Below are 11,824 nucleotides of genomic sequence, written 5' to 3'. Positions count from 1 at the left end.
CCTTTTAAGTTCAAACTATCTCGAAAATGATGGATGCATACTTAGTTACTTACATAGGGCAGATAAAATGTCCACAATTCATGCCTCATAATATATCATATTAGAAATTAATGACTGAACCGTAAAAAATATTGTCTTAAGATAAAATAAGTGGATATAACTTATAATTTTTTTTTTTTTATTTCCAACATTCATATATATGAAAAGTAAAAATAATTAAGTTTTCTTTTGAAAAGCATCAGGATGCCAAAAGGTGAAAAGGCCGATGCATTAAAAATTTAAAATTGTTTATGTAGCGTGTTTCTCGTCCTAATTAAAATTACGAGGAATAACTTATATTTAGAAATATTCTTCATATTGTTATGCGAAGTAAAAAAAAATATGAATTGATTGTTAAATTTATTATATAGATGATAACAAAAATTATGACGCGACTCATATTTTATGTTTCTTTTTTTTTTTTCAAAAAGGATGGTCAATTTTGTATATTATTAATTGGAATAGATTCTTGAACTTTTTCGAACCCATTTCTTCTTTGATTCCTTCTACTTGTAATTCAATCTCTGTTTTTAGCCATTCTTTTTCCTCAATATATTTTTCAATTCAACTTCATTAGTTCATCATAATTACATTAAATAATATATTCTTTCACATCCAACCTAACTGAAGATTAAATTTAAAAGTGCGAGTATGTCGCCCATTATAATTAACATTAATTTTTTTTTTTAAAAAAAAGCGTCCCTCATCAATTATGGATGCTTCAACCGCTTTAAAGAGGAGAAAGCAGGAGATAGTTAACACCTGTAATTTTTATTTTATTTTATTTTATTTCCTTTCCTTTTTTTTGGAGGAATAGCCCGCAGGCTAATGAGCTCACAGTTTCCACACTCTCTCAGTCTCTCTCTCTTTCTCACTATCCCCCTATTTAAACATCCCTCTGCTTCAGTAGCACAAAGCCCTTTTCCGTCTGCTCTCTCCTCTCTCTCCTCTCTTTCGCCATGGGAGGTGCAAACCCAAGCCTCCTTTTCTTTACTCTCTTTCTCTCGCTTCTCCCTCTCCAAGTGCTCTGCTCTTGTGATTGCACCAAAACCGCTGAGGGAAGAGATTTCCAACAGGCCCTGGAACTGAAACTCATATCTATAGCTTCCATTCTATGCGCTGGCGCAATTGGGGTTTTGATTCCAATTCTCGGCCGATCAGTACGGGCATTTAATCCTGAAAACGACATTTTTTTCATGGTGAAATCTTTTGCTGCTGGTGTTATTTTGGCCACAGGGATGGTACATATTCTACCCGACGCATTTAATGGGTTGACCTCACATTGTCTAGTCAAGGAGACAAGGTACTTATAATGCATAGCATATATTTTTTTTTGTGTTTATAACGATATGCAATTTATAAAATAGCCATGGATTAATATTTAATAGTCAAGTGGAAACCACAAATGTAGTTTGCAACAAAAGAATTTTCCTCTTACTAGTTGGATATTAATTCTTATCTACTGTTTGTTGAAGGAGAACAAATGAGGATGCTCAAGATATGTAAAGCTGTATTTGAATTATAGTATGTTTTGCAAGTTCAATTCAGGATAAATTAGACAAAGGGATAGTTTTCCGTGCGTTAAATTGGAGATATGTAAAGCTGTATTTGAATCATACATATCATAATTGAACTCTTGATAGTTTGTTAATTTTGTTAGCTCTTGATGCTTGCTGAATCAAAATTGAAGCGATGTCGTTTTTCGTGCGTAGATTATGATATGTATGATATATTCAATCAATCAGTTTTGTTATCAATTTTTCTTTTAAATTAGTTTTATTTAAAATTTATTTCATTGGCACCGGTTTGGAACTAACTTTGACATTAGATCCGTCCTTCTTTCTTTTATGGGATGGCCTTGCTTTTTACTGCTCTCAGGTCACGCCAAAATCCTTTATTCTAGTCACTGGATTAATATGAGAAACTTCAAAATTGGATGTTGTACAAATAGGTCCCTCTTAATTCATAGAATTACTTATTTCATTGTGAATATAAAAGACAATAAATTAAAATTGACAAGAATATCATTGCTATTTTTCAGCAATGGTCCATGGCACAAGTTCCCTGTGGCAGGCTTTGTGGCCATGACATCAGCAATTGTAACGATGATGATTGACTCAGCTGCAACAAGCTACTACAAGCGATCTCATTTCAGCAAAGCAAGGCCGTTGGATGAAGAGGAGATGGAGGGGGACCCGGCAGGAGGGGCTCATGCTGGCCATTTGCATGCGACACACGGGCCTGTACATTCCCATGGTCAATCTGACATGGTGGGAGGGTTGTTGCCAGAAGGGTTGACGGATGATACGCTACTGCGGCACCGAGTTATCTCTCAGGTAAATGTTACCACTCTCTTGTTAATGTGGGTTCTTAATTGCTTCTTGATGTTGTGTTCGTCATGGTTTTAACTTTGGTCTTCTAATCTTAAAGTAAAAGGAGAGGAATCCAAACACTTATTTAGAATCAGCAAATTGTTTCTCTTAAGATATTTTTTTAATTGATTGGGCCAAAGCTATTCAGTTAGAAGAAAACTTTTCTTGTATAGGAAGGATGACCCCTCAAAGCACTTTACTTTCAGGGGTTCATGTATTTCACACGATTGGATGGAGGTGTCGGTCTTATCCATTTAATTAAGTACTAAAAATGAATCCAAGTGTATTGGTTGGTTGGATGTACATATTCCGTCAGGAACTGTTTGTGGGGTAACATAGAAAGGATCGATATACTTCTGCCCATTTTAAACTCCAAGGTTCTTTGTATCTAATTTGGGCCCCACCATGTTAAGAATATATGTATCATCAATATTTTCAATAGAAGTCCTCCAGTGCAGGCATTGATTTGACAAAGTGAAAAAGAAAAGGGTCTGAATTTGAAATATTGGTGAAGGACTTGAGGAAAAAAAAATTAGTAAAAAATGAGGCTGGCTGATATTGTTTCAGTGACCAAATCCAGAAAATTGGACCGGTGACTAAATAACCGGAAAGGAAATCTGGTGGCTACATAACCGGAAAGGAAGCCTCTGTCCGGTTATTTAGTAACCGGAAGGGGCAGATTTCGAAATCCCACAAAAAAGTGGGTAGATTGCATAATTTCGTATAATTTTTGGGTATTATTAAAAATTTCGGGGTAGGTCTAGATAGCCCGGAACATATAAATCAAGTATGTATTGTGAAAGATTGTCCAATACCATTCTCAAAGGTTCAGTACCATGCCAACAATAGAAACTTCTGTCCATTTAAAGGGAAAATAATCCTTTTGGAGTTTAAAATCTAATTCTCAATCTAAAAAGATCTTGAGGCCTCAAATCAAAATAAATAGAAATTTAGCCAATCAAAAGGACTTGGTCTTGTTATTTTCATAAGAATCATGGAATTTTGCAAGCCGAGTAGTCCATTTTTTTCATTTTCCATGGAAATGTGACAAAAAAAGAGCTCAATCGAATTCTTTGTGGCTAATAGTTTTGACATGTGCTTCCACTGTATAATTTGGACGGCATTATTTTGTGTGTCATGCAGGACTAGAATTCCTTTCCTTTTATAGATTTCTCTTTAATTAGGTCCACTTGGACAAAGGTGCCCATTGTGGTTAACGGTTTCAATGCATGCTTCCAACTTATAATTTGGACTGGACATTTATTTTATTCTGGGTTGAACAAAACTGCAATTTCTTTTATTCCATAGACCACTCTTGGTACACTCTGCTTAGAATATGTCTTACTTTTGTTACATGACCGCTATAACTTCCTCCACTCCTCCAATCACACATAGCTCATCTTTCTGGAATGCAAGTATGGAACTTAATTTACTTCTATTTAATCTTACCCAGACGATTTGGAAAAAAAAGTATTTAATGATTATTATAAATGCATATCACTTTCTTATGTTGCTAGTTATCTTATACTGTGAGCATAGATGTAACGGTGTGAAAATTATGATTTTTTTTATAGGAAAGAAAAATATGAAATTTTATTTAGTGGTAGTCATTTCACATCAAGCTCACTCAACACTTGATTGTGTCTTATCATAATGCAATAATACTAGATTGTTAATCACTGTGTTATTCAGCATTAATATATTTGTGGTACACAAGTCTACAAGAGGCCTTGTGATAACAACTTGGACTAAAATAGGAACTGTATTATTTGGAGAGATATTTAGTGTGTGTGTGCCTTGAAGAACATTATGTGGATTGGGTTTGATAATTCCAACAAGTGGAAAATGTACCATCAAGACCACTCGGGGCCTATTTGATGGCTCTTTCCAAGCCATGTTCTGCTAAACTTTCATGTTGTTTTGTATCACTTTCATGTGTTCAAAATATGGTGTCTAAAGTGGTTGGCACATAACTATTGCTTGACTTAATTGCAAATTCCTTTGCAGAGTTAATATGTGCATTTTTGTTGTGGTCCATCCATTTATTACGAAAAGACAGCCGTTCAAACTGGCATCCCCTGGACCAAGGGTATCTATCGACTATCAATTGAGCTGTTTTTTGGTCTTTGTGCAATTAATTAGACGGATATTGCATACAACTCTTACTGTTAGTAAATGTTTTGTGCAGGGTATTGTTAAGTCGTACCTTAATTATAGTTGCATTTTGACTCTCATTTCGTTTGGTTCATTTGATTATTTTTAATAAATGATAATGAAATTTTTTACAAATGCAGGTACTAGAATTGGGAATATTGGTACATTCTGTGATAATTGGAGTCTCTTTGGGTGCTTCTTTGAGGCCAAGCACTATTAGGCCTCTTGTTGGTGCACTTAGCTTCCATCAATTTTTCGAAGGTGTCGGGCTTGGTGGCTGCATTGTTCAGGTATTTTTAATAAACTTTGGTACTATATAATTGCTTGAGTCACATCGCTTCCGTGCAATTTGTTGTGTAATTTAGAAGGTGCACAAGAACTGTCTTATTTTTAATTCTTTTAAAAATGGAGGTGCAACAAGAACTGTCGGATGCATATTAACTATTAGTCAAATGTCTCTTTCACTCAATTCATAATATTAACTATTAGTCAAATGTCTCTTTCACTCAATTCGTAACAGTAAATGTTGGCTAGTTTATTTAAGTGGTTGTTAATTTTTGTTGAGTTTTCTAAAACTGTATAGAATAGAATGACATGAATTTGAATTTATACAGTAAACTTCCCTCATAATACAAATTTGATTGAGTTCTCAAAACTTTTTTCGGAATAGTGAGATATGAATTTGAATTAATGCATAAAACTTCATTCATGCTAGCAAATTTTTACCTGATCACTGTTAGCTAATTCACCAGAGAGTATTAATTTATTACATATATAACACTAACCTCTCTCTACCTTTTAACTGTAGGCCAATTTCAAGGCAAGAGCAACAGTAATCATGGCAACATTTTTCTCTCTTACAACTCCTGTTGGGATTGCACTAGGCATTGGTGTCTCATCAATCTACGACCAGAACAGTTCAACAGCCTTGATAGTCGAGGGGGTATTTAACGCGGCCTCAGCTGGTATTTTAATTTATATGGCACTAGTTGACCTCTTGGCTGCTGATTTCATGCACCCAAGAGTTCAGACTAATGGGAGACTTCAATTTGGGACCCACATCACACTCTTACTTGGTGCAGGTCTTATGTCCCTTCTCGCAAGATGGGCTTGAACATGTAGAGGGAGGGACAAAACGGTAGCTATAAACAAATTTACGGTCCTTGATGCAATTGGTTAAATCCAAGAAATTTTTTTTGGGTCTTGGATGAATCTTAGTTCTAAGAAGCAAATTTTTCCCCCAAGAAGAATAGAATCCATTAATTGTCTTGGCAATTGTGGATCAAGGGATTGGGTGGGTTCAACTGTTGAAGTACTTTATTCTCATACGTTTGTAGTATTGTTCTGTATGGGCGGGAAACAAAAAAAAAAAAAAAAAAAAAAAAAAACATAGCGTATAGATGGCAAAGAGCATCTTGGGCGGAGTCACGTTTTCAAAAGAGAAAATTTTGTTTCTCTTGATTGTTATTTACCTGCTTAAATTAGTGTAATCAAAGATGATAAAGTATTTTGTTGATCTCTTCACATTTATAACTGATTTAGAGAATCTGTTTGCCATTTTGAATTTCCAAAAAATACTATGTAGAGAATTTGCTAGCTTATGAAGGAATTGAAGTAGCAATTTTATTGGATTATTTGTTGTAAAATGAATGAAATGAAAGAAATTTGTGAAGGATTTTTTTGTTTTATTGTATCTACTACAGGAATTACCATATCATCTGCCTATGAATTGAATTGTTGTTTCACTGTAAGGCATGGATGCTTCACTAACGATGCTTTTTAAGTACAAACAAATGCTTAGTTCATAGCTCAAACGCTTGTGGACTAGATGAGTTGTATGGGCATGTATCAGATAAAAAAAGCATATTTCAAATGCGTTTTTCAATGGACCTTATATAAGAATCAAGAATTTGATTCGCTGGTCCAAACTTTGGAAACTTTTCAAAGTGTTTGGGTTTCACATTGTTATGGGGAAATAGACAATTAGCTCCAATCTAGTTCTTCGACTTTTAGTTTAGAGAGTGAGAGATTGAAAGCTATGTATAATATTCCTAAAATTAACTTTTTTTTTCTTTTTTAGTAAATAAAATAGAGTTAAATATTTCAACTTTTAAGTACTTACAATTAATTTTTTCATTTAAGTTTAGAACTTGCAACCAATATGAGATCCAAGTAAGTTTTCGGATGACCAATTAATGGGAACAATAATTCATGTATAAAACTTAAATTTGTGCATAGTTTATATTTAGCATAATATTGACATTCAGATATGACGTAGATTTATTGATAAGATGAGTGTAGACAAAAAGATAAAGTTTCATCACCAATTAGATACAGAAAAATTGGCGAACTACATTTCAAGTACATCATGAATTTTGATTGGAGTTTTAATCTGTTCATGATACAAAACATGCCTAAGAAGCAAGAAAAAAATGTTGAATATTTGATTGGGTTTGCAGAGCAAATTTTGATTGGAGTTCTAACTATATGTATGGAAGAGTATTTGCGACGGTATACCGATAGTATCGGTTGCGAATACTCCTTCCATTCTTGTTGGCGCATATGATTTACACAATTGGTTTTGCAAAGCAAATTTGATTATATAAAATGCAATATTAATTCTAATTTTCTTAATTGTAGCTATTTTTAAAAACTATTTTGTTTCTAATTTAATTAAATAAATAATATTAGTACATAAATATTTTTCTTACCTGTTATCTAATTTTATGCCTCTCTTACTTGTGGATGCATTTCTCAAATCATTTCTCAAAAATATTATTTTCTCTCTCTTATAGTTAGTGGTTAAAATTACAACTAACATAAGAAAAAAATATTTACAAAATTCTAAATTTTATCTCCTCATATAACATAAAATATAAGTAAACATTTACATTCATATTCAATTTTAGAATTTCATTTCCATCTCGGTCCACGACCAGATTCACTTTTTTGACCGTTTCCACGCTTTGATGACGATTGGATCTACTTACTGTGTGCTTCGATCAAGATAGAAATTCTACGCTCTGAGCTCCGATGATACCGCAGTTTCAGGTCCAATCAGCTCCGCTCGGCTTAGATCCCTCCCCTCTCGTTCCACGATCGGATCCGCTTCTTCGATCGCCGCCGTGCTCTAACGATGACTGGATCTATTCACGGTAGCGCTTCTATCAAGATGAAACTCTACACTCTGAGCTCCGACGATACTGCACTCTCGATTCTGATTCCTCTCCTCTCTCTTATTCTCCTTTTCGCTCGAGGATGTAGTACCGAGAGAAAGGGAAGGGTGTTGTCATTTCTCAAAAATATTCTTACAGTACAACCGAATATTCACTTAAGTATATTCTCTTTGATATTTTTTTAGTTAAAATTCGGACTTTAACCTTTGTGCAAAATTAAAAGTTACCATGTTCGTACTGTGGTTCTCCGTATGAGTTTCTAGCTTTAATTTACTCATATTAAATTGAAATAGAGAAAAACTCATGTGCAGAACCACAGTGCGGATGTGCTAAGTTTTTTTTTCTTGTTTTAGAAATCTATGGTATTATCAAAATTTTGAAATATTGAGAAGGTAACTAAAAAAAATTCAGTTTCATAACTATTTTTTTGCATATTCATGAATTTGGATTTCTGGGTTCTGTAAACCCGTGAAATCACATTTAGCATAATATATCTCATGACCAGTGTTATAAATAGTGCGCTATAGCGTCCTTATAACATTTTTGGACCCTAAACGCTAAGTTATATATGACATCAAAATGCGCTATTTGAGCTACGGACGCTATAACACATAGCGTGTAGCGCAAATAGCGCACGCTATGCAACATGAGTTGTTTTTTTTTTTTTTTTTTTTTTTTTCAATTTATATGGACTTTAAATAAAGACTCAGATTGAATTTTAACCGTAATTTTTTTTTGCAATTGACGTACTATGCTTTATATTAAACTATTAATTATTAAATGAGAGATTCATCAAATGAAATCAAATAAGGAAGCTACAGCGCGCTATGCAATATGAGTTGTTTTTTTTTTCTTTTCAATTTATATGAGCTTTAAATAAATGCTCAAATTGAATATATTAAGATATTTCTTGAAGTAACAAAATGATACTTACTATATGGTAGTTTGAATATTTTGAATAGATTAAGATAGTTAATTATGCCATGATGTCTAGGTTATTTTGTAATTTAAATAGAAAAAAGATAGATTATGTCATGATGCTGAATATATTTTGAATAAAAAAAGATCAGTTAATGATATTAGTATCATTATGGATATTTTGAGTTGCAATTTGGATTTATATTGGTTCAATATAAATATTATAATTTTTTAATTAATTTGATATTATTTATTGTTCTATGAGACTTAGATAATGTTGATATTTAGTACAAATATATGATATAATTTTTATAAAAATAAAAAAAATGCTATGTAGCATAGCTTTCGCTATAGTTTTTTTTTTGTAGGCTTTCCGCTATGACGTGATAAACACTATTTATAAACTTGCTCATGACAACTAAACATGTCTTAAAAGATTTTCCTGGATAATATTTAAATTTTATCTTACTATCATTATTTAATATTAATAATAAGCAACAACAGCATTGATGGAATAAAGAAAATATATGCCTTTGTGAAGAAAATCCATGGACTAAAACTATGAAAGAAACATATTTGTTGATTTGCCCTATTTTACGGGACACAATTCTAACAAATATTGAAAATCTAGATCTTATCAGTAGTGTTTTAAAATGTGGCTATATGGATTTTATATGTGGTCGTATATGTCTATGTAGTTAGCAGTTGTGTTCAGAATGTCATGCATTTTTGAATATATGGCCACATATGCGGATATGTAGATGTAAAATTTAATATGCGGCGCATGAAATCAAAATTTAATGTGATTTATGCGAAATCAATCCAAAATCTCAAATTAAATATGTGTTATGAAGATTATAATTGTTGCATACATTATTTGTTATTTATGCGGAAAGCATGTTTAATTAAAATTATGAAGCAGCTAGCAGGTTTGATTAATTATTATGTAAAAATTTATTGTATTTTTCACATATAATAAGACACACTTTATGTTGTTTATGCGGAAATAAATTCAAATACACATATGAATATGTATATGTATGAATTCTTATTTAAAAGTCACATATATAAATATGTATTAAAATCTGCACATGCAGCCGCATACTGCATATATTGTATGCAGTGATTTTCTGCTTGCATGAATGAAACCATATTTTAAAACATTAGTTATTACTATTATTATTGGTTTATGGGGCCTGCTATCAAGTTAGGAAGAAATAGAAAAAAAAATGGAACAAAATGATAAGAAATGTACGATTATTATTTTTTATACAGGAAGGGAATAAAATTTGAAACAATAGGAGATTTTTTGTTTTCATTTTTCTTCATTTATCTTTCTCCGCTTCCTAAAATTTAAACTTAGAGAACAACTTAAGGATCCTATTTACCCCACCTCCCCCTTTTTCTCATTCTCACCATTGATCTCCTCATTATCTAAATTCAGAAGCTCATCCTAAACTTTAATTTTCTTCTTCATTTGTTTTTCTGAGAAAAAGTGCATAGACTTATGATTAATTTTTTCTGACTTGGTCTCCACATCGTGTGATGATATTTTAATGATTATCAAACTAATGTAGTTTTAAAATTTTAAGAAGTAAATTGGAAATTTTAATATTTTGATGATCACAGCGGACAAGAAATATACTCTAAAAGACCATTTGGTATAATTTAATCTATTTGAGCAATCAAACAATTAAAAGAAAAAAAAAAGTATATTTTGTCCTTATTCATAAGGATCGATGATCAGATCTGCACATCAACAGATTGATTGCTTGATCACGCAAATTTCTAGTTATAATCGCAACAGATTTTGTTCTTTACTGATTTGCGTTACTATGTTTTTGAAGAGAGCATATTTCAAAAGGAGGATGACCACGAAGTGTTGAAGATGACGAGTGCTTATTTTTTTTTCAATAAAGTTTGAAGTGAAGTTACCTAACTATCATAATATCTATCTATAAGAAATTTTTTTATTTAGATTTCAAATATGTAACCTCTCACATTTCTCAATAGTTCTTATTATTTGTAAGAAGAAGACAATCGATTTGAATCTGCTCAGTTCAAAATTTCAAATCATCTGGTCTAACAATAAATTAAACGTGAATGAATAAAGTTAAATAATTTCACATTTTTCTTGCAACATATGATATCGATCGACATATGAATTCACATACTCTTTTAAGCAAAATGTCTTCTCATACATACAACCCCATCCTACAAATCATTGTTTGATAATCCATGAATAAAAATTAGGTTGGAAGTTTATGTAGTTTTAATTTAAGATGAACACCATGATTCAATTTGAATATAATGGAAATTTAATCGAATAAATAATAAAGTTAAACTTGCCTCATACCAAAGAAAAAAGATGCCAATAATGTTAAGAAATTTAGACCCATTAGTCTAGTTAATTGTAGTTTTAAGATTCTCTCTAAATTACTTACTAATAGACTAGACCTAGTTATGGATAGACTTATAGATAATAGTCAATCTGCATTTATTAAGAATAGATACATTTTAGATAATGTCATCCTGAGTCAGGAAATCTTGCACTCCTGTCATACTAATAAGCAAGCTGGGGTAGTTATTAAAATAGATTTTGAAAAAGCTTATGATAAGATTAACTGGGACTATCTGTTAGAAATACTTCATGGTAGGAATTTTGGTAGTCGATGGATCCAATGGATCACTTAATGGTTGCATAGCTCCCAATCATGTCTGACTATTAATGGGGAACTTAGTCCATATTTCTATTGTAAAAGGGGAGTTAGACAAGGGGACCCCTTATCTCCCTTTTTATATATCTTAGCTGCATATACATTGAGTAAAATATTCTCTAAAGGTAGAATTGCTAATGTGATACAAGGTTTAGGACCCCAATGTGTCGAAGGTAGAGCCATTACCAATTGTCACTATGCAGATGATACAATTCTTTTCTTGACAGCCCAAGAAACTAATGTGGAAGCTGCATGGTGGGCCATGCTAGCCTTTGAATCCATCTTTGGGATCAAAGTTAACTATGATAAAACAGAAATGTTCCCCTTACATATAGATCGTAATTCAGCTCTTAATTGCTTGTTCAGGTGCTCTTGGAGGGATTTTCCAATGAAATATTTAGGACTTCCATTACATTATAAAAAATTACAAATTTCTGATTGGTCTTTC

At 32.2% G+C, this 11,824-nt stretch overlaps 1 protein-coding gene across 1 annotated transcript; it reads left to right on the top strand.

Moving 5' to 3' along the window:
- Window positions 1-882: 882 nt before the first annotated feature.
- On the top strand, window positions 883-6,089 carry LOC144569485 (zinc transporter 3-like). Its single transcript, XM_078319859.1, has 4 exons — window positions 883-1,342; window positions 2,081-2,375; window positions 4,706-4,855; window positions 5,374-6,089. The coding sequence occupies exons 1-4, from the start codon at window positions 999-1,001 to the stop codon at window positions 5,677-5,679; spliced, it is 1,095 nt and encodes a 364-aa protein (XP_078175985.1). The 5' UTR covers window positions 883-998; the 3' UTR covers window positions 5,680-6,089.
- Window positions 6,090-11,824: the final 5,735 nt, after the last annotated feature.

This window comes from Carex rostrata, chromosome 18 (genome assembly GCF_964058835.1).
Source record: "Carex rostrata chromosome 18, lpCarRost1.2, whole genome shotgun sequence".
Lineage (NCBI taxonomy): Eukaryota > Viridiplantae > Streptophyta > Magnoliopsida > Poales > Cyperaceae > Carex > Carex rostrata.
The sequence above is the reverse complement of the archived record's forward strand: the minus strand, read 5'-3'. Positions and strand labels throughout refer to the sequence as shown.